The 25,585-nt window shown below is 55.6% G+C and overlaps 1 protein-coding gene across 5 annotated transcripts in view; it reads left to right on the forward strand.

Moving 5' to 3' along the window:
- Positions 1 to 24,950, forward strand: part of PAK1 (p21 (RAC1) activated kinase 1) — a 30,167-nt gene extending 5,217 nt beyond the window's left edge. For 2 of the 5 annotated variants that reach the window (XM_038761921.1, XM_038761922.1), the window contains exons 2-15: positions 5,640 to 5,850; positions 9,033 to 9,133; positions 9,522 to 9,669; positions 11,046 to 11,083; positions 11,763 to 11,903; positions 12,387 to 12,561; positions 13,264 to 13,327; positions 17,726 to 17,774; positions 17,987 to 18,099; positions 18,956 to 19,073; positions 19,938 to 20,037; positions 21,636 to 21,832; positions 22,482 to 22,619; positions 24,570 to 24,950. In XM_038761921.1, coding sequence (XP_038617849.1) covers positions 5,661 to 5,850; positions 9,033 to 9,133; positions 9,522 to 9,669; positions 11,046 to 11,083; positions 11,763 to 11,903; positions 12,387 to 12,561; positions 13,264 to 13,327; positions 17,726 to 17,774; positions 17,987 to 18,099; positions 18,956 to 19,073; positions 19,938 to 20,037; positions 21,636 to 21,832; positions 22,482 to 22,619; positions 24,570 to 24,656 — 1,659 coding nt within the window. In that variant the 5' untranslated portion in view covers positions 5,640 to 5,660 and the 3' untranslated portion in view covers positions 24,657 to 24,950. Of the gene's footprint in view, positions 1 to 2,360; positions 2,488 to 3,357; positions 3,665 to 5,639; positions 5,851 to 9,032; positions 9,134 to 9,521; positions 9,670 to 11,045; positions 11,084 to 11,762; positions 11,904 to 12,386; positions 12,562 to 13,263; positions 13,328 to 17,725; positions 17,775 to 17,986; positions 18,100 to 18,955; positions 19,074 to 19,937; positions 20,038 to 21,635; positions 21,833 to 22,481; positions 22,620 to 24,569 lie in introns of those variants that run through there. The other 3 variants (XM_038761918.1, XM_038761920.1, XM_038761919.1) reach the window with 3 other exon arrangements.
- Positions 24,951 to 25,585: the final 635 nt, after the last annotated feature.

Below are 25,585 nucleotides of genomic sequence, written 5' to 3' on the forward strand. Positions count from 1 at the left end.
ATGAATGAAAGGAGAGCGAGGCTCCAGACCAGCCCAGACCTGGGGAAGGCTGACCCCCCCCCCCCCAGGGAAATGGCACCTGTGGCTACTGGCTTTCCCCCGGCTGGGGACTAGAGCACAGCAGGTTCTCACCACTGCCTCCGGAATCCATCCCAAAGATCACTGGCTGGGAACGCAGTTGGCTCGGAAAACTGCCTATAATATCATCAACAATAATGATGCAGCACACGGAGAAGCAGCAAGGCGTAGGGGATACAGCACGAGCCTGGGAATCAAAAGGTCAAGGGTTCTAATCCCGGCTCCACCACCTGTCTGCTGTATGACCTTGGGCAACTCCTCTGTGCCTCAGTCATCTCATCTGTAAAATGGGGAACTCATTCATTCAATCGTAGTTATTGAGTGCTTACTGTATGCAGAGCACTGTACTAAGCGCTGGGAAGGTTACAAGGTGATCAGGTGGTCCCACGGGGGGCTCACAGTCTTAATCCCCATTTTACAGATGAGGTAACTGAGGCACAGAGAAGTTAAGCGACTTGCCCAAAGTCACCCAGCTGACAATTGGCGGAGCCGGGATTTGAACCCATGACCTCTGACTCCAAAGCCCGGGCTCTTTTCCACTGAGCCACACTGCTTCTCTAATGGGAATGAGACTCTGAGCCTCATGTGGGGCAGGGATTGGGTCCAACCTGATTTTATTGTATCCACCCCAGTGCCTGGCTCATAGTAAGCGCTTAAAAAATTACACAATGATTATTATTATTATTATTCTTAGAGTGTGCAGGGTGCTGTGCTGATTGCCTACTGTATGCAGGGCACTGTACTGGACTCCTGCATTCATTTGATTCAATCAGTCGTATTTACTGAGTGCTTACCGTGAGCAGAGCACTGTACTAAACCCTTGGGAGAGTCCAATATAGCAATAAACAGATACATTTCCTGCCCACAACGAGCTACTGGGCTGGGTGCCTGCAGAGTACCGAGTTCTCTAATGGGTGCTCAGAAGCAGTTAACAAAAGTCAAAGACACAATCCTTGCCCACGAAGACCTCACAGTCGAATGGGGCGCACAATAAATTCCGGAGTAAGAATATAGAAATGATAAAAACAGGTAGGCCGAGAAACAAACCCAGGTACGACCCGGGCCCCTGCGTCCCCTACCCTCCTTCTGGGCCAGGAACTGGTTCAGAGTTGGAAGCCTCGCTGCTCTCTCTACCTTGCCCTCGCAACCCTGAAGCCACGACAACCACCACCGGCACCTCCTCCTTCCTCCCCACCTCGCCTCCTCTTCCTGACCCATCTCCCCCGCCACCCGCAGATAGAGAAGCAGCGTAGTGAAAAGAGCACGGGCTTGGGTGCCAGGGGACGTAGGTTCGAATCCTGGCTTTGCTGTGTGACCCTGGACAAGCCATTTAACTTCTCTGGGCCTCAGTTCCCTCATCTGTAAAATGGGGATGAAGACTGTGAGCCCCATGTGGGACAACCCAACTACTCTGTATCTACTCCAGAGCTTAGAATAGTGCTTGGCACATAGCAAGCGCCTAACAAATACCACTAGTATTATTATTATTATTATTATTGGATTCTCTGAACTGTGGGAACCTGGGCAAGCTGGCGGCGACCCCCGGACCCCGCTGTTTCAACGGGAGCCTCTGCAGGCCTGGGGTTCAGTTCTGGTCCCGGGGACCCCTCCCCCCGGCCCCCTTCTTTCCTGAGGAGCAGAAAAAAGAAACCAGTGTGCGGTTTCCCTTCTCTGGCTCCGCCCTGGCCACCCTCCTCCTGCCAATCCAAATTGAAACCTAAGAGGAGGAGGCAGAGGTGGAGGATGCAGCAGAGGTAGGGGGAGCAGAGAGAGAGAGATTGGGGAGGGGCAGAGGAGTGGGAGAGGGAAGGAGCAAAGAGGAAAAGGGGGCAGAAAGAGGGGGACTGGGTGAAGGGGTGAGAGAAGACGGGAGAGGAAGGCAGAGAGGGGAGACAGAAGGGAGGAGGGAGGCAGGCGAGAGGGATCAGTGTGGGAAGACAGAAGGGAGGAGGAAAGCAGGGGAGAGGGTGGCAGAGAGGGGAGACAGAAGGGAGGAGGGAAGCAGAGAAGAGGGATCAAGAGTGGGAAGACAGAAGGGAAGACGGAGTCAGAGAGGGGAGACAGAAGGGAGGAGGGAGGCAGGGGAGAGGGATCAGAGTGGGAAGACAGAAGCAGGGGAGAGAGAGTCAGAGAGGGGAGACAGAAGGGAAGAGGGAGTCAGAGAGGGGAGACAGAAGGGAGGAAGGAGGCAGGGGAGAGGGATCAGAGTGGGGAGACAGAAGGGAGGAGAGAGAGAGAGAGACGGGGGAGGGCAGGAAGGCGGAGAGGAGGGCCAGAAGGGCAGGTAGGACCGATAGAGGGGCAGGGAGCAGCATCTGTCTGGGGGGCCTGCGGCATCCGGCCCTCGATTGTCCCCGCGGGACCCCGCAGCCCAGCGGAGCTGGGTCTGGGTGAACGGCGCCGGGCCAGGTAAAAGGGTCACCCCTGGGCGTGGGGCTCCATCCTGGGGGTCCATCTGAGGCCTGGTGCCCCAGGTCCTCGAATGCGCGAGCTGGTGGGTGGGAGGTCCGGGGTGGGGAGGGGGGTGGGGGGCATCTCCGGGGGCGAGCCCTTTGGGGAACTGCTGGAGGCCAGGCCAACCTGTTGCCCAATGCCACTTCCTGCGGCCCAGACCTACCTCGCCCACATCCCTCCAGGCGGAACGGCCGCTTGGACGTTGGTTCGGCCTACTTTACTTTTCCTCAGATGGATCTGAAGCCATCCACTAGGCCCTGGGGGTGGGGGCTGGCCACAGTTGGAGCCACCGGGGTCAGAGGGAGAGCGCCCAGGTTGACGTTTATCCTAGCACGGGATACAGGTTCTCCCCACGGATGGGAGCTCTGGTGTTCCCGCTACGGAGGGGTCGGGGGCGGGAGGAAACACACCATCGGTAGATCCAGAGATGCCGGTCAGCTTTCCTGGCGCTGCTTCAAGAGAGAAGCCAGATTCCCAGGGCCGGGACCCCTCACAGGCCCTAGGCCACCATTTCTGGGAACTTGTCTCACTCCCCAAAGCACCATCCCAGAAGGGACTGTGTGCAACCCAATTTGCTTGTATCCACCCCAGCACTTAATACAGTGGCCGGCACATAGTAAGCGCTTAACAAATACCATAATTCTCATTAAAAGGGGGAGAGTTTCTGCCTGGTGGAGCCAGGGGGAGGAGGGGCGGAGAATAACAGTAATAATAATAATAATTGTATTTGTTCAGGGCTTACTATGTGCCAGGCCCTGTACTAAGTGCTGGGGTAGATACAAGGTAATGGGGTTGGAGAAAGGCAATGCTTTCTTTCTCTCCCAGGGAGAGGGCCCATCTGTTCCGTCCCCCACCTTGTCCCATCAGCAAGTGGACTCTGGCCCGCCCCGACCGGCTTCCGGCCACCGTCTCCAGGGCAACGGTCTCCGGCTGTTCGGTCTCTACCAGCGGCCAGCAGTGAGAAATTCATCCTCACGGGACCTCACGTACTTCTGCCTGTGGGCTCGTTTCCCCCACTCCATCCAGGAAGACTTCCCTGACAAGTTTCCCACCCCCCAGGGGGCCTCCACTTTACCCCAACCCAACTACTGGAGTACCTCATTCCGGACCCCGAGCACTCACGTTCCTAAAGGTGGTTTCATCTGCTGGTCTGTTTGCACACTCGATTATTTATTCACCTGTTTCATCCGGATACATTCAGGTCACTTCCGGCTTTAATTCTCTCCTCCCGTTCCCACTCCATGGAAACGGCTCATGGCGGGGTCTCTCCCACATTAGACTGCAAGCTGTTTGAGGGCAGGGAACCACAACCCCCGTCCTCCCAGTGCCTCTCTTTCGTCTCTCTCATCTTGGACCCCTTGCTGGCATCCTCCCTCCAGCCTGGAACTCCCTTCCCTTCCATATTCAACAGAACATCCTCTCCCCATCTTCAGAGCCTTAGTAAAATCACATCTCCTCCAGGAAGCCTTCTCTGACTAATCCCTCATCTCCTGACCCTACTTTCCCTCTCTACCCATGTCTGTACCCCCTAAGCAATTTTTTTATGGAATCTGTTAGGCGCTTACTACGTGCCAAGCACTATACTAAGCTACTGAGAGAAGCAGCATGGCCAGTGGCAAGAGCGGCTTGGGAGTCAGAGAACATGGGTTCTAATCCCGGCTCCGCCAATTGTCAGCTGTGTGACTTTGGGCAAGTCACTTCACTTCTCTGGGCCTCAGTTACCTCATCTGTAAAATGGGGATTAAGACTGTGAGCCCCCTGTGGGACAACCTGATCACCCTGCATCCTCCCCAGCACTTAGAACAGTGCTCTGCACATAGTAAGCGCTTAATAAATGCCATTAAAAAAAAGTCACTTACCCTTTCTGTGCCTCAGTTATGTCATCTATAAACTGGGATTAAAACTGTGGCCACCCCCCCATGGGACAACCTGATTACCTTGTACCTACCCCAGTGCTTAGAACGGTGCTCAGCACGTAGGAAGCGCTTAACAAATACCATTATTATTATAATAATAGTCACAAACGTGTGGGTGCCCATCCCGTCTGGACCATGGGGTTGTTGCCTCTACGAGCCCACGCTGAGGGTGGCTCATGTTGTGGCACGGGTACCTTGACCGTGTCCTCAGGCCCCATGTCGCAGCCCCTGTGGACGGATATGGCCGTCGGGGGTCTGCTCCCTGAACCCCCAGCAGCATCCCAGCACAACACACGGTGAAAACCCACTTCCGAGGGTCTTGCAAAGGCCTTTTGCCCTCCGTTACGCCCAGAAACGACGGTGAGCTGAATGGGCACGCGAACCTTTCGTCATCCAGACAGCCGACCACGGGGGTTGGGCGCTCGCTGGGAAAAAGCTAATGAGGGATGTGGAGGAGCCAGGGTGCCCTCGGGTGAGACCTGTAGATGGGAGAGCGAGCCCAGGGCTCTGCTCCTGTGACAGGCCGTGGCCCCAGAGCAGTAGGAGGAACCATGACCCGATGGTACTCTCAGACTTCCACCCTCATGGTTAGGGCTGGACCATCCAACCCCTCTGACTCCCCTCTCCAACCCTGACTCTCCCCTAGTGACCCAGCACGGACCATCCAACTCCTGTAACGCCCCTCTCCATCCCTGTATCCCCCTCAGTTACCCGGCATCTATTATCTAACCCCCTGACTCTCCCCTCTCCACCCCTGACTCCCCCAGTGACCTAGCACGGACTTTTCAACACCTCTGACGCCCCTCTGCCTCTCCGACTCTCCCACAGTGGCCCAGCACGGACCATCCAACCCCCAACTCTCCCCCAGTGATCCAGCATGGACCATTAAACCCCCCTCGACTCTCCCCTCCTCATCCCTAACTCTCCACCAGTATCCCAGCACAGACCATCCAACCGCCCTGACTCTCCCCTAGTGACCCCGCACATACCATCCAACCCCGCCTCCTTCCCCCGACTCTCCCCCTGTTGCGGACCCTCCAACCCCTGTCTCTCCCAGCCTAGCTCACGGACCTATTGTCCACGAATCCCTGTGAATCTCTGCTCCTCCCACCCCTCCCCTGCTTAGTTATCTGTGATGTAATAACTTGTGAGAGTGAGTTTGCCACCCGTAATGGTGTTTCTCTCACCCAGGAGCGGCTGTTTGTGTCAAGGATGTCCAGCAACGGCGTGGAAGCCCAGGACAAGCCCCCAGCCCCTCCCATGAGAAACACCAGCACGATGATCGGCACGGGAGGGAAAGAGGCCGGAGCCCCGAACCACGGCTCCAAACCTTTGCCGCCGAACCCCGAGGAGAAGAAGAAGCGAGATCGATTCTACCGCTCCATCCTGCCCGGTGACAAAGGTAGGGAACTGCTTCCTCTCGTAGCTCTCTGGGCCTGGTTGCCGGGAGACGGGCTGGTGGAGGCGAAGGATGGGAGCCAGTCCACTGCTCTCCTCTCCCTCCCTCCCTTCCCGCTCTCCTCAGTTTCTCTTAGAGCTGTTTCGGCCATGCCGATGCTCTCTCGCTGACCAAGGGGGTTTCTTCGGCCCGTTTCCCTCGGCCGCAGATGAGCTTTGGACCACAGGAGTCGTTAGCTTATCGAAACCCCGCCGTGAGGAACACTCAAAGCTGCGGGAGGGTCAGCTCTGGTTGTGAAGACAGCTTTGTCTGTCAACATTTATTTTAGGTGCTTACGGTGTTTATCTAGTGCTTACTCTGGGCCAAGCGCTGTGCCAGCGCCAGGGTAGATACAGGTCCATCAGTCAGAGGCAGTTCCCTGCCTCCCATGGGATTGACGCCTGAGAAGCAGCCTGGCCTAGTGGATAGAGCCCAGGCCTGGAAGTCTGAAGGGTCTGAGTTCTAATTCCGGCTCTGCCGCTTGCCTGCTGTGTGACCTTGGGCAAGTTGCTTAATTTCTCTGGGCCTCAGTTACTTCATCTGTAAAATGCGGACTGAAAGGGTGAGCCCCATGTGGGACATGGACTGTGTCCAACATGATTAGTTTGTATCTACCACAGCACTTATCACAGTGCCTGACAAATAATAATAATAATAATAATAATAATAATGATGGCATTTGTCAAATGCTTACTATGTGCCAGGACTGAGCTCTTAAATGCCATTAAGAAAAATAGGAGACGTAGACCCACTGAGATGAAGTGACTTGGCCAAGGTCACACTGCAGGCCACGGGCAGAGCCAGACCTGAAACCCAGGTCTTCTGATTCCCAGCCCCGGACTCTTTCTGGAAAGTCTTGCCGCCTCTAGTATCTACTTGAAAGACGAGGTTAGGACCGTGTTAGAAAGGCCTGCAGCGACAAAATTCATTAGGAATCAAAGTACCGTACTGCATTTTCCACTCCCTGATTTATGCTTTCTCCTCTTCCCAAGCTGCACTTTCAGCCCAAACTCAAGAGAGATAAGCAGCATCTTTCTTTTCAGGGCTTCCGCTAGTGAATTTGGTGGAGCCGGCCCAGCCCCGGCCTGCTCCGGGCATGGGGGAGAAGCCAAGACTGGGTCTAAAGAATTGAGGGGAATGTGGTGGTGCGGTTATAGTATATCTTAAATACCATAACTACTCACTCAGCTAACCGACCGATGTCCCAACCAATGAACCAGCCAACCAACCACCCAGCCAGCCAGACAGCCTCTACCCTAATTGTTGCTTTCAGAATTTGGGACTGCTGGCCGGCTCTGGGGTGGTACTGCTCCGTTTTCTTTGGATATGTGAACCTCGCCTTTGTGGCAAAAAAAAAAGGGACCCTCAGAACCAGCGCAAAGTTTAACAAAGTTAATTTTAAAACCGGCCTGTGTCGCCGAATTAGGAACTGTTTGTTGCCCTACATCAGCTGAGATGTGGTTTTCTTCCCTCCTGTGACTTGAGGTGTGAACCTCCCTCCTCCTCAATTAACAGTGAATTTCTATAGTTACCCTGGCGCTTCCCCCGCTCCTCTTCTCCTGGAACAGTGAGAAAGAAATCATAAGCGAGGTAGGGGGAGGACTAGGGCCGGCATGTGGATTGTGTGTTGTGACACTTTCCCCTCCCAAGGAGGCGGACGGCTTGCTCCTTGCAGTCTCTGCAGAGAGGGACATTTCCGCTGCCCTTTGAGGACGGACAAGAGTCGGACCGTCGGTTTGCACTGCAACTGAATTGAATTGTGCCAATCTTGTCCTGTTGCTGGAGTCTGGGCTCTGGGGGAATGATTCTTTCCTCTCTGTTAACGCAGCAGACAGTCGCCCCGCTCCCCCCTCGCCCCCAATAACTGCTCCCAGAATACCCCGTGCCAACAGACGCAGCCCCCCCGAATGCCCAACAGATGACAGCCCCCAATTATTCCCAAAATGCCCCCCAAGATGGCAGCCTCCCCTACAACTGCCCCCTGGTAGACGACAGTCCCCCAAAACTGCTCCCAGAATATCTCGTGCCCCAGCCAGCAGCTCTCCATAACGATGACGGCATTTTGTTAAGCGCTTACTACGTGCAAAGCACTGTTCTAAGCGCTGGGGGGGATACAAGCTGATCAGGTTGTCCCACGTGGGGCTTACAGTCATCATCCCCATTTTACAGATGAGGTAACTGAGGCTCCGAGAAGTTAAGTGACTTACCCAAGGTCACACAGCAGACGTGTGGCGGAGCCGGGACTCGAACCCACGACCTCTGACTCCAAAGCCCATGCTCTTTCCACTGAGCCACGCTGCTTCTCCGTGACTTCCCCGACAGATGAGAGCCCCCAATAACTGCTCCCAGAGTGCCCCGCGCCCCACAACACATGGAAGCCCCTCGCCACAATGACTGCTCCCAGCATACTCCATGGCCCCCGAGATGGCTGGCAGCCCCCCGCCAAACACATCCAGAAGCAGCGTGGCTCAGTGGAAAGAGCCCGGGCTTTGGAGTCAGAGGTCATGGGTTCAAATCCCGGCTCCACCAATTGACAGCTGTGTGACTTTGGGCAAGTCACTTCTCTGCGCCTCAGTTCCCTCATCTGTAAAATGGGGATTAAGACTGTGAACCCCACGTGGGACAACCTGATCACCTTGTATCCCCCCAGTGCTTTGAATAGTGCTTTGCATATAGTAAGCGCTTAACAAATACCATCATTATGATTATTATTATCCAGGCTGCCCACCCCAGACAACAGCCACTCATGACAGCCCCAATGGGTGGCAACTGCTCCCAATATGTCCCTTGTCCCCTCAAAAGACTGCAGCCCTCCTCAACTACCCCACCAGGAAGCAGCCCCTCATACCCCACATCCCCCGGACATGCAGCAACCCCCGATAACTGCCCCCAGCACACCCCCATGAGCCCCCCGAGAGGCAGCAGCCCCCATCTCCCAACATCACAAGCTCTACAATCTGGCCAGCCTCTGGCGGCACTGGTCCGTCTTCTGGGATGACCAGTATCGCGGGTGCCCCTTGCCTGGCAGGTAAACGGAGATGAAGCCCGGGCACGAGGGGCTGGGGGACCCACCCCAGGGGGCACTGAGGGAGGGGGTCGTCATCTTTTCTGCCTGGCAAGACTGCCTTTCCCCACTTCCTTTTCAGCAAACAAAAAGAAAGAGAAGGAGCGGCCCGAGATCTCCCTCCCCTCCGATTTTGAGCACACGATTCACGTCGGCTTCGATGCTGTTACCGGGGAGTTCACCGTGAGTCCTGGATGGGCGGGGAGGGGAGGAGGAAGATGAAGGAAGGGGGTCAAAGTTCGCCGGGGGCAAGGAGCGGAGGGCTGCAGAGCATTTGCTTGAGGGCCTACAGACAGGGTATCGCTTCCCGTCAGACGTTATGTTCAACACTACACTGTACCAAGTCCTGGGGCTGGGAGCCCGTTCTAGACTGCGAGCCCATTGTTGGGTAGGGACCGTCTCTCTATGTTGCGGATTTGTACTTCCCAAGCGCTCAGTACAGTGCTCTGCCCGTAGCAAGCACTCAGTAAATACAATTGAATGAATGAATGCTGATCAGCCCGGAGGGTGGGCTTGGAGCTGCCCATCCCTGACTGCAGCCCCGCCCAAGCTGCCTCTTGCCCACTTCCAGGGAATGCCCGAGCAGTGGGCACGGCTGCTCCAGACCTCCAACATCACCAAGTTGGAGCAGAAGAAGAACCCCCAGGCGGTGCTGGATGTGCTGGAATTCTACAATGCCAAGAAAGCCAACAACAGCCAGAAATACATGAGCTTCACAGGTGCGGGCGCAGCGGCGTGGCGGGCGATCGGGGTTGTCATGGATTTGAAACTGGGTGGGAAAGGCGGCCAGCACGCTGTACCGGGCGCCTACTGTGTGCAGACCACTATACTAGGCTACTACTGGGTGCCCTAAAGCGCTTGGGAGAGTACGATAAGAGTTAGTAGGTATTCGCAATCCCTGACCTCAAGGAGCCTACAGCCTAGCAGGAGAGACAGACCCTAAAATAAATCATAGATAGGAAGGAAGGAAGGAAGGAAGGAAGGAAAGGGGGATGTGTATATGAGTCAGTAATGAAGATAAATTACGTATGCACATGAGCATCACAGGATACCCTGAGTACGTGAGTTGTTTGGTGGTTCAGAAGAACCGACGTGGTCCACTTCTGATTAGCTCACCCCCTCATATGTGTCTCCTCTCTTCTCTCACTAAGCCCCAGCTCATATTCTCTGTTCCTCTCCAACTAACCTACTCACTGTGCCTCATCCTTGTCTCTCCTGCCTCCGATCTCTGGCTCACGCCACCCCCCTCCCTTTGGCCCGGACTTCCCTTCCCCCCAGACCACAGCCCTCCCCGGCTTCAGAGCCCTCTGGAAATCCCACCTCCTCCAGGAGGCCTGCCCCAATTAATCTAATCTCCCCACCCTACATCTCCTGATGGCATCACTTGAGCACATAAGTATTCATTCATTCAATCGTATTTATCGAGAGCTTACTGTGTGCAGAGCACTGTACTAAAAGCTTGGGAAAATGCAATACAGCAATAAAGAGTGACAATCCCTGCCCACAATGAGCTCATCCTACATCTCCTGATGGCATCACTTGAGCACATAAGTATTCATTCATTCAATCGTATTTATCGAGCGCTTACTGTGTGCAAAGCACTGTACTAAGCGCTTGGGAAAATACAATATAGCAACAAAGAGTGACAATTCCTGCCCATAATGAGCTCAGTCTCACAACCCACCACTGCAGTTATGTACCTCCATTTTACTCTATTTCCTCCTGCCTGTAATTTATTTTCTGTCTCCCTCCCGCTACACTGTAAGCTTCTCGAAGGCAGGGATCTTGTTTACTAACTCTACTGTACTCTCTCAAGAGCTTAGCACAGTGTCCCGCACAGATTAAACACTCCATAAATATCACGGATGGACTGGCTGGATATGTGTATGCATGCCTGTGAGAGTGTATCTATATATTTGTGCCTGGGAATGTTTAGCCGTGGGGGCGGACAAATGTGCACTTGTGCAGGTGTGTGACAGTACGCTTGCGTAGGTGTGTGACTGTGCGCTGTGAGTTGGGCTCCAAGTCCCGGGGCGGCACCTGCTGTTTTGGAGCCATTTTGGGACCCGGTGTCTGTCTCCTTGCCCCCTTCCAGATAAGTCCGCAGAGGAGTACAGCTCTTCCAGCTCCCTGGTACGTCTCGGGGGTCCGGCGGGAAGAGGGGGGACAGGTGGGATGTGGGGGTGATGGGCGCAAGATTTTTTTGTAGGGGGGAAGGAGAGGAGTACAGCCCTTCCAGCTCCCTGGTACACCTCGGGGACTTCCATCTAGAGAAGGGATAGCGGGGGTGACCGGTGGAAGATGGGGACTGGGGGGAAGAGTACAGCTCTTCCATCTCCCTGGTTTGCCTTGTGGGACTGGTGGGGAGAGAGGGGGTCGCAGGGGTGACCAGCAGGAGATGGGGTAGGAGGAGAGAAGTACGGTTCTTCCAGCTCCCTGGTTCATCTCGGGGAGCTGGGGACCGCAGCGGTGACCAGTGAGAGACGGGTCGGGGGAGAAGTATGGTTTTTCCAGCTCCCCGGTACATCCTGAGCTCTTTCCACTAGACCATACTGCCTCCATGATGATGATGATGATGATGGTATTTGTTAAGTGCTTACTATGTGCAAAGCACTGTTCTAAGCGCTGGGGGGATACAAGGTGATCAGGTTGTCCCACGTGGGGCTCCCAGTCTTAATCCCCATTTTACAGATGAGGGAACTGAGGCACAGAGAAGTGAAGTGCCTTGCCCGAAGTCACACGGCTGACGATTCTGCAGCCTCGGGCCACCAGGGCCCCAAGTTAAGGCCGGTCCAACTTTCCTTCCCACCAGAACGTAAAGAACGTGTCCGAGACACCAACCATCCCCGCCGTGTCAGAGGACGAGGATGATGAGGAAGAGGAGGAGGACGACGAGGACGACAACGCGATGCCCCCTCCGGTGATAGCCCCTCGTCCGGAGCACACCAAATCCGTGAGTGGCCGGGCCTGCCCGTCTACCCTCTACCAGCCCAGGAGACCAGGGCGGACACCCCTGGGGGAGGAATATTCAGCATTTCCGACCCCTCCACCCTTCCGCACACACTACTGCAGGCTAGGGTGGCCGCGCATCTGATCAGTCAGTCTTGCAGTGGCTAGCTCGCTCCGTCTGGACCAGGTTCAGCCTCGGGGGGCTGGGGGATTGGGGTTTTCACTTTGCACAGGAGAGGTATCCGTGTCCCAGAGACCTTGAGGGGGGATGACGGGGGGCCGGGGTCCCCCAGGGACACGGGCTCAGCTCGGGCACCCTCAGACAGACTTCTGGAAAATTGCACACGTGATATGGGCACCTTATGCTGCATGCCTGGCATCATGCGTGGACGGCATGGGCATCTGTGTGCCCGGTATGCGCCAGGGCCCTCCTGCCTCACCTCCTCAATCAGCCCGGTTCTGACCCGTTCTCCCCACCCACGACCAGATGTACACCCGGTCCGTCATCGAGCCTCTCCCGGTTTCCCCGACCTCGGAGGTGCCCCCTTCTCCGGTCTCGCCCGCCGAGGCGCCCTCGCCTTCTCCGGATACCCTGGCTCACGGCACCGACAAGCCGAAGAAGAAGCCCAAGATGTCGGATGAGGAGATCTTGGAGAAGTTGAGTAAGTTCTCTGGAACTTGTGTCCCTGCCTCTAGGCGCAGTGACCCCAGAGATCAGAGCTCATGGGACTTCAAAAGCCTCGGGTAAAGTTGAAAGTGCAGATAAGCCAAAGGCTCCTCTTTACCATCACTCTCAGGGTTTCCTCCTAAGCTTGTTGTGTGCAGGGAATGTGTCTGTTATATGATTCTCTCCCAAGGGCTTAGTACAGTGCCCTGCATACAGTAAGTGCTCAATAAATCCGATTGATTGATTATTAAGCAAGGAAGATGGTGGGCCCTCCTCTTTCCTCCCCTATTGGGAGGCCTAGGAGGAGGAGGAAGGAGATGGGGTGGGCAAGGAAGATTAAAATGAACAGCAAGGATCAGAGTGAAGAGTAAATACCAGTGACCAGTAAATATTGGTGCAAATAGTAACAATACTAGTAATCGTGATATTTGATAAGCGCGTGCTCTGTGCCTAATCAGTCCCTGTCCCTTGAGGGGTTCACAGAGTAAAGGAGAGGGAGAACAGGTGTTTTATCCCCATTTTACAGAGGCGGAAACTGATAAAGCGCTCAGTACAGTGCTCTGCACACAGTAAGCGCTCAATAAATACGATTGAATGAATAAAAAAGAGTTTGGTACGGATCAGGGTGACTACGGCATCCCGGGTCTTGGGGTGTGGGCAAGGGGAAACAGAGGCTCAACATCTGTCTCTTCTGCAGGGAGCATTGTGAGCGTGGGAGACCCCAAAAAGAAGTACATGCACTTTGAGAAGATCGGACAAGGGTGAGTAGGGGTGCCTTCCCTCTCGGCTGGGGAGATGGTTGGGTTTTTTTCCTCCTGGAATCAGTTCTCACAACAAATCCTTTTCCCCCCCTCCACTCAATTCTTCCCCTCCCGCCTCACCCCAGCCCTGCCCCCCACTACAGGCGTGAGTCACGGGGGAACCCTCGGGACTTGGGTGATGATATTTAATAGAAAGTGTATATCATTAGCCGGCCAGAGAGATGGAGAGCTAAACTTAGCTCTGGGGAGAGGGAACCAGTCATTTGCTGAGCATCATTCCAGCCTGCCAGATTCCACGTTTCCCTCCTACCCAACCCCGTCCCTGGAGAATGGCTCAACCTCATGCTGAAGATGCGGGAGGAGAGACCACACACCAAGACCCCAGGATTCTTACATCCGCCTCAGGCGATGGCCCCATTGACCCGGACACTGGGAGGCACCATGTGCTGATCACCCTCTTGGACACCCCCTCTTATAGTTAGGGAAGAGCCATCCCATATGCTTAATTCTCCCCTCTCCAACTTTCTTCCAGTGACTCGGCACTGACCATCCAACCCCGCCCTGACTCTCCCCTCTCCATCCCCAACTCTCCCCCAGGAAGCCAGACTGGACCCTCCAACCCCTCTGACTCTCCCCTCTCCATCCCTGAATCGCCCCCTGAGAGCCCGCAAGGACCTTCCAATGCCCCCCAACTCTTCCCTCTCCTTCCCAACTTTCCCTCCGGTCCAACAACCCCCAACCTTCCCTTCTTGAACCCATTCGTATTTTTATTCTCCACGACGTCCTGTTGAGAACAAATTCTTATAAATCCTCACCCTGGGGAGCGGCCGGGGAGGGAGGGAGGACTATGTCCTATAGTTGATTTGGACCTACCACCTTCCATCTGCAGTGGGGAGGGGGAAAAAGCAGTTTGGGGCTCACTCTGCCCATCCCTGTGACCCATGATCTCCCCCTTACCAAAGCAGGACTGTTTCAGAGGTGACAGGAATGAGTGTCAGCCTGCTTGCTCCTCCCCAACCCTATTCCCAGCTCTGGCCCTGCTGTGTGACCTCAGGCGAGCCACTTTATCATCATCATCATCATCAATCGTATTTATTGAGCGCTTACTGTGTGCAGAGCACTGTACTAAGCGCTTGGGAGGTACAAGTTGGCAACACATAGAGACAGTCCCTACCCAACAGTGGGCTCACAGTCTAAAAGAGGGAGACAGAGAACAAAACCAAAGATACTAACAAAATAAAATAAATAGAATAGATATGTACAAGTAAAATAAATAGAGTAATAAATATGTACAAACATATATACAGGTGCTGTGGGGAAGGGAAGGAGGTAAGATGGGGGGGATGGAGAGGGGGACGAGGGGGAGAAGAAGGAAGGGGCTTAGTGTGGGAAGGCCTCCTGGAGGAGGTGAGCTCTCAGTAGGGCCTTGAAGGGAGGAAGAGAGCTAGCTTGGCGGATGGGCAGAGGGAGGGCATTCCAGGCCCGGGGGATCTCTTCTGTGCCTCAGTTTTGACATCTATACAATGGGGAGACAAATATTTGTCTGTCCCTACTTCCCAGGAATAAAATGAGATCACCGATACGAAACATAAAAAGCACCGTACGCATGCACCACTAACATTATTTTGATCGTACCCCTGCTACTGTGGGAAACCGAAGTGCTGCAAATTCTCGGAAGCCTCTCTGGTCTTCCCAGGGTCCCCCAAGTAACTCTCATCAGCCCCAACCTGACCATCTGGCCTTCTCCATCATCATCATCAATCGTATTTCTTGAGCGCTTACTGTGTGCAGAGCACTGTACTAAGCGCTTGGGAAGTACAACTGGTCTCTGTCGGGTGCCCCCCGATCATCCCAACGAACTGGGCCTGCGGCCGTTTCAGCCCGGGGGCAATGCGGGGCATCAGCCTGAACGAGGCACAGCGGTCACCTCCAGCAGGTGTCCGACCACGGTCACCTGGTGGCCTGAGCTGAGGGGGTGCGTCGCCCCGGGCCTGCCTTCCGTCATCCGAAGCAGCGGGGCTCAGTGGAAAGAGCCCGGGCTTTGGGGTCAGAGTCATGGGTTCAAATCCCGGCTCCACCAATTGTCAGCCGTGTGACTTTGGGCAAGTCACTTCTCTGTGCCTCAGTTCCCTCATCTGTAAAATGGGGATGGAGATTGCGAGCCCCCCGTGGGACAACCTAATCACCTTGTAACCTCCCCAGCGCTTAGAACAGTGCTTTGCATATAGTAAGCGCTTAATAAATGCCATTATTATTATTATTATTATTATTATCTGGATGACCTCTGCCCAGATCTGAGGCTTGCTGCCCCGTGGCCTCTAAAGTAGCCAGCCACTTCTTTTCAGGATTTGCCATACAGGCCCCCCACGGGGGTGCCCCTCCCCACCCCGCTCCACAACGGAATATCACCAGAAGCTGTGTTTTTTGTGGAAATTCTGACCTGCAGCCTGATGTCTTCTGGGCTCGTAGCCTGCTGTCTCCTTGGAGTGGAGGCCTAAAGGAAGAGCAAGAAAAAATGACATGGTGCTTTGCGTGTCTCATGGAAACGCCTTGCCCCAGAATAATAATAATAATGATGGCATTTATTAAGCGCTTACAATGTGCAAAGCCCTGTTCTAAGCGCTGGGGAGGTTTCAAGGTGATCAGTTTGTCCCACGGGGGGCTCACGGTCTTCATCCCCATTCTACAGACGAGGTCACTGAGGCACAGAGAAGCAGCGTGGCTCAGTGGAAAGAGCCCGGGCTTTGGAGTCAGAGGTCAGGGGTTCAAATCCCGGCTCTGCCACTAGTCAGCTGTGTGACTTTGGGCAAGTCACTTCGCTGGGCCTCAGTTCCCTCATCTGGAAAATGGGGATTAAGACTGTGAGCCCCCCGTGGGACAACCTCATCACCTGGTAACTTCTCCAGCGCTTAGAACAGTGCTTTGCACATAGTAAGCACTTAATAAATGCCAACATTATTATTATTAAGTGACTTCATTCATTCAATCGTATTTATTGAGCGCTTACTGTGTGCAGAGCACTGTACTAAGCGCTTGGGAAGTCCAAGTTGGCAACATATAGAGACGGTCCCTACCCAACAGCGGGCTCGCAGTCTAGAAGGGGGAGAAAGCAAATCAGGGTGAACACAGTCTTTGTCCCATGTGGGGCTCACAGTCTCGAACCCCATTTGACTTGCCCAAAGTCTCACAGCTGACAATTGGTGGGGCCTGGATTTGAACCCCTGACCTGACTCCAAAGCCCGTGCTCTTTCCACTGAGCCACGCTGCTTCTCCCGGAACAGTAGAAGTAGTAGTAATTGTAATATTTATTGAGTGTCCCCTGGTGCACTGTACTGAATGCTTGGGAAGTACAGAATAATGCACTGGCACTTGTCCTGCCCTCGAGGAGTTTCCACTTGAACCTCCGATGAGGGGCTTTGCTCCCTGTGGAGGCTGGGCTGGGCAGGGGGGTCCTGCGGGAGTCTCTAAGGCATTTAATCCCCTGCAGAGCCAACCTCCTTCTCCTCCTCCTCCTCCGCGTGACGGTTCCAAGGGAAACGCTGACTCGGTGAGGGAAAATATGAGCCGCCGCTGAAAATTCCTGGGGTTTCTCCGGGGCCTGAGAGTTCCCGCTCTGCAGATGAGCGGCAGCAGACATGTCTCCATCCCCGAGTTAGCAGCCCCTCAGAGTCAGACTCTGCTTGCTGCCATTTCTTGCCCCTAAAGCCCCTAAAGGTCCACTCCGGCCTTTGGAAATTTCTCCCCACAACCCCCACCCCTCTGGGACTGGATTATACATCTCATTCATTCATTCATTCAATCGTATCTATCGAGCGCTTACTGTTTGCAGCGCACTATACTAAGCGCTTGGGAAGTCCAAGTCGGCAACATATAGAGACGGTCCCCACCCAACAACGGGCTCACGGTCTAGGAGGGGGAGACAGACAACAAAACCAAACATGTGGACAGGTGTCAAGCCGTCAGAACAAATAGAATTAAAGGTAGACGCGCATCATTAACAAAATAAATAGAAGAGTAAATATGTACAAGTAAAATAAATAGAGTAATAAATCTGTACAAACATATACACGGGTGCTGTGGGGAGGGGAAGGAGGTAGGGAGGGGGGATGGGGAGGAGGAGAGGAAAAAGGGGGCTCAGTCTCAGTTTAGGGAAAGATGGATTGGGGGCAGGGGCGAGATTTAGGAGATGGTGATTAAGGAGGGAGCGCCCTCTCGCCTGACTGCATCTAAACCAACCAATCAATGGTATTTATTGAGCACTTACTGTGTGCAGAGCACTGTACTAAGCGCTTGGAGGAGTACAATATAACATAACAGACACATTCCCTGCCCATCGTGAGAATACAGTCTAGTCTAAACATGTGCTTTCTCTCTTGCCTCTGATCTGAACCCACCCAGTGCCTCGGGCACCGTGTACACCGCGGTGGAAGTCGCCACAGGACAGGAGGTGAGTGTGTGTTGATGCCTTTAGACACTCCTCCCATTCAATGGAAACCCTTTGTGTCCTGCTTCCTTAACCTAGGGGTGAGCTCTCCTCTACCTTCCCTTGGGGCCTTCCCCCCAAACTCTTCACGACCATCCCATCCCCTCTCTGGATCCCCCGACAACGTCCCGCTGACCCACCGCTACAACCTCGCCCCCTCGGTTCTCTGCCCGCAGGTGGCCATCAAACAGATGAACCTGCAGCAGCAACCCAAGAAAGAGCTGATCATCAACGAGATTCTGGTTATGAGGGAAAATAAAAACCCCAACATCGTCAACTACCTGAACAGGTCGGTGCCACGGAGGGCGGGGGGTCGTCTTTGGGGCCTCGGTCTTGCCTTATCCCTCGGGGGGGCCTCGGTGGCAGGGATCGAGGCTTGGTGTGGACACAGGAAATGACCCTTGGGAGCTGGCCTGGTCTAGAGCCCCCGAGTAACTTGGAGGGTGGGGGGAGCGGGTGTTTTGCTGCTGCTGTCCCCCAAGTGTTCAGGAACATGCTGTGCCTCAAGTCGACGCTCAGTACATTCCTGTGTGGGGCTGACTGATGGAGGCTATAAGCCTCCGGAGCCCATGAAATTCTGCCAGTTTCATTGTCCTGCATCAAAATCTGCCAACACAGAGCCCGGCGAGGGTCTGGAAAGAGTCGCCTTGGCTCCAGGCCCAGCTCATCCGGCCAAAGTGGCAGGTGTGGTCTCCACTTGCGGGCGAGGGGCTGGGGTCGGCCTGGTGCCCAGGCTCTGTTGGGGTACGAGCCCTGCTTCTACACTGCTAGGAGTGGGGCCCCAGGGAGAGCCACCCACTGGGCCGATAGGTTGGGAAGGGGCTGGTTCTGGACTCTGAATCCCTGCTAGGCGAGCAAGGACTGAACCCAATCACCTGTTTCACAAAGGACCTTCTGCTGGGGCAGAGGAGGGGCTCCTAGGAGAGTTCTGGAGCCGGTGGGCACTGTTGGGCACTGTGTCGGGCGTTATGTCGAGCGATGGCCCTGGCTTACACGCACGCCAGTTCATACTGATGGTTCCTTGCACCAACAGAGTGTACCATTTGTTTTCTGATGTGTGTGCGCGCTCTGCCCACAGTAAGCGCTCAGTAAATACAATTGAATTTAATGAATGGACGCGTGTGCACACGTGTGGCCCTCTGCAGCTACCTTGTGGGAGAAGAACTGTGGGTTGTCATGGAGTACCTGGCCGGAGGCTCCCTGACAGATGTGGTGACGGAGACGTGCATGGATGAAGGGCAGATAGCCGCGGTGTGCCGGGAGGTAGGAGAACCTCAGGGCGAGTGGTCCTCTGCCAGGGCCCTCTCCCCCTCTGCCAGGGCCCTCTTCCCCTGCTTCCCTCCTCCCAGGAACCCCACTAAGCTCCCTCTGAGCACGTAAGAGCCAGTCGGGGCGGGCAGGGGTACACATTAGACCCCTCCCAGCAGCTGACACCCTTACGCCACCATCCTGTTTCCAATCCCCGCACATCCGGGGAGCTCCTCAGGGTCTCGCCTGCCCCCAAGTCTCAGCTCCCCACACACACACACTGGGTAGGCGGTCTCTCACAGCACTGGGGAACAGGGGCCAAGGCCCCACCGAGGTCCAGACTGGACTAGCCACTCCCAGACCCCCGGGAGTCCCCACTGGTTCCGATTCACTAGTACCCATGGGACCACCAAAGGTCATATCATCCAGCCCTGGGGCCTGATGGTGTTTCCCTGAGCTTGTCGGGTGACTGGGAAGAGGTTGGGGATGGGCAGGCTAACGCCCTCCCTAACCCCTCTTGCCCCGAGGACCGCCACGAGCAGTCCTTCCAGCTTCCTCATTCACCCCCCAGGCTGGGTTCCAGGGGGTCAGACCAGCCTCCCAAGGGGCCCGGGGTGCCCAGCCCGCCAAGGCTCCCACCCCGGCCACTGGAAATCCCAACTGGGGTTTAACTGTGGCCTTCCGGGGCCTCCCTGGCGCCAGTAGGCCGGGGAGTTTGACTGAGGCCATCCTCCGCGTGGTCAACAGGGCGGGCATGGCTCCGCCGCCCGTGGGCGGGGTGTGTGTGGAAGAAGGAGGGCCCCCGCAGCCACCGCTTCAGACTGGAGGGTGGCAGATGGAAAGCCAGTCTGTGGCTTCCGCTTCTCCCCCCTCCCTCAGTGCCTTCAGGCCCTGGAGTTCCTGCATTCGAACCAAGTCATCCACCGAGACATCAAGAGCGACAACATCCTGCTCGGGACCGACGGCTCCGTCAAGCTCAGTAAGTGGCGGGTGGGGGCCGCGGCATCGTCCAGACCGGCAAGCCCTGAGATGCGGGGGTCCGCTGAGCGGCAGCACCGCCCGCGCCCCTTCCCGGCTCCGGGCCCCCGGGGGAGTAGGTGGCGGTCGCTATTCCAAACGAGCAGCAGTCACCACACCCTTCAGGAGCGTTTCCCGGGTCCACTGAGCACCGGGCACTGTGCCGGACGCTTGAGGGAGTAGAGTGGGAACGAGCCACACTGTCCCTGCCCTCGAGGTACTTCCAGTCTAATGGAGGAGTCAGACAGACAGCAATCAGGCAGAATTGATTTTGAAACCACGAGGGCACAGGTGGGCACGGGCGACTCCCAGTTTAGCCGCTGAGGCCCAGAACCTTTGCTTGGCTCCAAGGAGTTGAATTCTGCTGGGCACCATCACACCCCACCCTGCATGCAGCTCCCCACACCCAGTTCTGTCCACTCCATTCTCTCCTGCCCTGCCCGTCACCTCCATCATCCGAGCCTAGGCTCCATCCCTCTCACGAGGGGCCTAAGAGCCATTGGCTTGAATAGTTTGGAGCCGGGGGGAAGTTGGGATAAAGAAGTAGGAAGCAATTCCTTACAGTGGGGTGTGAGATGGAATTCTTAGACCAAACCTATTGGCTGCTGGGTTGGAATCTCCTGAAGATGCCAAAGTGCCAGAGGAGTGAGAGCCACCTGCCCTCCGACGGAGTTTGGCCCTCGGACAAAGCCATTTCTAAACCACAGAGAGGAGAGGCAGCAAGACCTAGTGGAAAGATCATAGGTCTGGGGGCCAGGAGACCTGGCTTCTAATCCCCGTTCCTCCACTCGCCTGCTGGATGACCCTGGGCAAGTCACAACTTCTCTGGGCCTCAGTTTCCTCATCAATAAAATCAGGATTCAATTCCTTTTCTCAATAATAATAATAATTGTGGCATACGTCAAGCACTTACCATGTGCCAAGCACTGTTCTAAGCACTGGGGTAGATACAAGGTAATCGGGTTGTCCCACGTGGAGCTCACAGTCTTTATCCCCATTTTACAAGTGAGGTAACTGAGGCACAAGTTGAGTGGCTTGCCCAAGGCCACGTAGCAGACAAGTGGCGGAGCTGGGATTAGAACCCCCCTTCTGACTCCCAAGCCTGTGGTCTTGCCACTAAGCCAGGCTGCTTCTCTCCTTCCCCATTAGACCGTAAGACCGCCGTGTGGGACACGGACTACACCGACCTGAATATCTTCTTTCCATCCCAATGCTTAGCACAGTATTTAGTACATAGTAAACGCTTAATAAATACCACTATCATCACAGCTTTTAGACTGTGAGCCGAATGTTGGGTAGGAACTGTCTCTATATGTTGCCAATTTGTACTTCCCAAGCGCTTAGTACAGTGCTGTGCACATAGTAAGTGCTCAATAACTATGACTGATTGATTGATTGATCATCATCCTTGGGCTCATTCCAGTGGTCCTCTCCACAGCCGGGAAAAACGGGGATGGGACTTGAGAGCGGGAGGCATGGCTTTTCTCGGCCGTGGGCTCTTCCTCCGGGTCTGGCCAAGGGGTCCGCTCAGACCGCCTCTCTCTCTCCCCGCCCCCGCAGCCGACTTCGGCTTCTGTGCTCAGATCACTCCCGAGCAGAGCAAGCGCAGCACCATGGTGGGGACGCCTTACTGGATGGCCCCCGAAGTGGTGACTCGGAAAGCCTACGGGCCCAAGGTGGACATCTGGTCCCTGGGCATCATGGCCATTGAGATGGTGGAGGGAGAGCCCCCGTACCTCAACGAGAACCCCCTAAGGGTAAGTTGTCCCCCGTCCGCCGGGGCCACACCTGGGGTATCGCTGCCTCCCCCCAGTCCCTGGTTAGGGTCACAGTTGAGGGGGTCTCCCGGGAGAAGCCTTGACCAGAGAGAGCTCCCCTGATGTCCTGAGTCTGGGCCAGGCTCACTGTGGGGTGCCCTTCTGCTGTCGGGTGGAGGGATTTTAGACTGTGAGCCCACTGTTGGGTAGGGACTGTCTCTATATGTTGCCAATTTGTACTTCCCAAGCGCTCAGTACAGTGCTCTGCACATAGTAAGCGCTCAATAAATACGATTGATGATGATGATTGGGGGGCCGGGACTGGAGGCAGTGCCTGGGAGGGGGTGCAGCGGAGGATGGTGGCTGAGGGAGGGTGAGAATGGCCAAGGCGGAGGTCACGGGCATTGCGCGCCGGGGGGGATACGGGGACGGTGGTTAGTCCCAAGGGCAGTGGGGAGTTTTGGGGGTCTCAGGGTTGGGAGAGCTCAGCCTCCTGGGCTTGGAGAAGGAAGACCCCACTAGCTCCCCTCACCTCAGGATGAGAGCGGCTCTCTGGGCGCTGAGGCTGCTGGAAAGGTTGTGAGGGAGGGCAGGCCAGGCGGATGGGGGGGCCCCCCCTAACTCTTGATTGGGCCCCGGTCCCGGGCAGGCCCTGTACCTCATCGCCACCAACGGCACGCCGGAGCTGCAGAACCCAGAGAAGCTGACTCCCGTGTTCCGGAACTTCCTCAACTGCTGCCTGGAGATGGACGTGGAGCAGAGAAGCTCCGCTAAAGACCTGCTGCAGGTGAGCCAGGGTGGAGGGGGGTGAGGAGGGGGGTGAGGAGGGGAGTGGGGCCCCGACCTACCCCCTTAATACAACGACTACACCCTCAGTACAACGCTTTCCCCGGGCTCTCAGCCGGACGCCTTTCCCTTGTCACCCAGGATCCACCGCCTAACACGGAGGAAGAGGAGAGGGTTCATCCCGACTTTAAAAGGGAGGAAATGGGAGCCCAGATAGGTTCAGTAACTTGCCGGAGGTCACACAGCAGGCCGCAACAGGGCCGGGACTCTTTCATTCATTCATTCGATTGTATTTATTGAGCGCTTACTGTGTGCAGAGCACTGTACTTAGTGCTTGGGAAAGTACACTATAACAATAAACAGACACATTCCCTGCCCCCAGTGAGCTGTCAACATAAAAGGAGAGACAGACATTAGTATAAATAAATTACAGATATGGACATAAGTGTTGTGGGGCCGGGGGGATGATTAAAGTCAGGGCGATGAAGAAGGGAGTGGGAGAAGAGGATAGGAGAGCTTAGTCAGGGAAGGCCTCTTGGAGGAGATGGGCCTTCAGTTAGGATTTGAAGTGGGGGAGAGTAATTGTCTGTCAGATTTGAGGAGGGAGGGTGTTCCAGGCCAGAGGCAGGGTGAGGGGTCCGTGGTGCGAAAGATAAAATCGAGGTATAATGAGAAGGTTGGAGTTAGAGGAGCGAAGTGCGTGGGCTGGGTTGTAGCGGGAGAGGAGTGAGAGGAAAGAAATCCTGCAAAGAAGCACTCCCTGCTGCTTCCTAACTCCCAGAGGTCAGAACACGACGGCCCACCCCTCACCCATGAAGGAACTTGTCTGCTCGGGTCTGGGGCTCCTGAGCTCGTCTCTCTCCTCAGGATCGACCCCCAAACCGCTTATCAGCGCCCGCTCCCACCCTCCACCCCCTCCATGGGTCGGCTGATGGCCAGCCACATCTTCAGATGTGTGACTGTGACTTCTAGACTGTGAGCCCACTGTCGGGTAGGGACCGTCTCTATATGTTGCCAACTTGGACTTCCCAAGCGTTTAGTACAGTGCTCTGCACACAGTAAGTGCTCAATACGATAAATATACGATAAATGCGATAAATAATAAATTCTCCAGCTTCTACCCGCCTCCAGAAAGCCACCTCCCGCTCCGTTCAACACGGAAGGAGGGTGTGTCAGGAATTCGAAGCAGTGTGGCCTAGTGGCTAGAGCCCGGGCCTGGGAGTAAGAGGGACCTGGGTTCTAATCCCGGCTCCACCACTTGTCTGCCCTGTGAGCTTGGGAAAGTCACTTCGCTTCTCTATGCTTCAGTACCTCATCTGTAAAATGGGGATTAAGACTGTGAGCCCAGAAAGCCACTTCTCGCTCCATTCGACACGGAGGGAGGGTGTGTCAGGAATTCGAAGCAGTGTGGCCTAGTGGCTAGAGCCCGGGCCTTGGAGTTAGAGGGACCTGGGTTCTAATCCCAGCTCCACCACTTGTCTGCCCTGTGGGCTTGGGAAAGTCACTTCACTTCTCTATGCTTCACTAGCTCATCTGTAAAATGGGGATTAAGACTGTGAGCCCCCATGTGGGACATGGACTGTGTCCTAGCCCGACTAGCTTGGGTCTACCTCAGTGCTTAGAATAGTGCTTGACACATAGTAAGCGCTTAACGGATATCATTAAAAATAATTACCTCCTTCCTGTGTTCCCCCCCAACCCCCAAGCTGGGTCTTGCCTTTCCCCTCCCTCCGCCCATGGGTGCTCCTGGTGGGGGGGGGGTCTCTGGCCTTCCCCACTGCCCGAGTTCTGATGGTCTGAGCACCCACCAAGGGGTCAGAGGCCCCTCCAAGCGGCCCAGTGGGTGGGCCTGAGGTTGCCGCGGTCTAAAATGGTGATCCGTCCTCTAATGCAGCCCAGGAGTTTCTGAGGCACAACTGAGGCATTGCCATCTCTCTCCTCCCCTCCCCAGCACCAGTTCCTGAAGTTCGCCAGGCCCCTCTCCAGCCTCACTCCCCTGATCGCCGCCGCCAAGGAGGCCACCAAGAACAACCACTGAAGCCGCCCCCCGACCCCACCCCTCCACACCCTCCAGGCTTGGCCAAACTCCCGAGCCTCTCCGGCGTGTTCTTGGGGGACACTTCAGCCCCCGGTGACCTCTGCCAGCAGCAGGACACACGCGAGACTTGAATCCTGGATAACCGGGGGCGGTGCTAGTTCCCGACCTTGGGGTTACTGATTGGGAAGATGCTGGTCCCCTGTACCCGCCCCACGGTGGAGAGGACTGAGCCCCCATCGCTCCCAATATAGCACAATAAACTTCATCCCATGACTGGGATCGTCAGCCAGCGGCTACGGGAGGTGCGGCCTGCCTTCCCGATAAAGGAACGGCCCTGGGGGGGCGGAGGAGGGGGCCGCGTGTTTCCGGGCTGGATCCCTGGTGCCCATTTGGCCAGGAGAACCACCAGACACGAACCCATGGGAAGTGCTGGGCTTCGGCTCCATAACTGCCGGCAAGTTTCCCCAGTGAGATTTCTGCTGTCGATGATCACCCACGCCGTCTTCCCCGCTCTCGGCGCCGCCCTTGCCCCATCTGTCCGGCTCCCAGTGCCACCTCTGACTCCCCCTGGCATGGGCAGCTCCAATCCAGCGGGCTCTGGGCCTGCTTTTGGTGGATCACGGCCCTAAATAAAATGCTAGAGCCCGACCGCCCAGGGAGGCAGTTCCACAGCCCAGAGAGTGGGAGGCTCCCATCGACTCGGAAGTCCTAAGGTGCAGAGGTGGTAGTGGTCTGGAAGAAAGGGCCCCGGTATGGGAGCTGACCATCTGGGCTTCAGCGCCCAACCTTTGCTGCACAGCCTCACCATGTGGAACGCCATGGGGGAAGCGGCGGGAGGGAGGGCCACTTAGTGTGCTTTCCTACACTTCAATCAATGGATGTATTTATGAGCGCTTCCTAATAATAATAATAATGATGATGATGGTATT

Source organism: Tachyglossus aculeatus, chromosome 20, assembly GCF_015852505.1.
Source record: "Tachyglossus aculeatus isolate mTacAcu1 chromosome 20, mTacAcu1.pri, whole genome shotgun sequence".
Classification (NCBI taxonomy): Eukaryota; Metazoa; Chordata; class Mammalia; order Monotremata; family Tachyglossidae; genus Tachyglossus; species Tachyglossus aculeatus.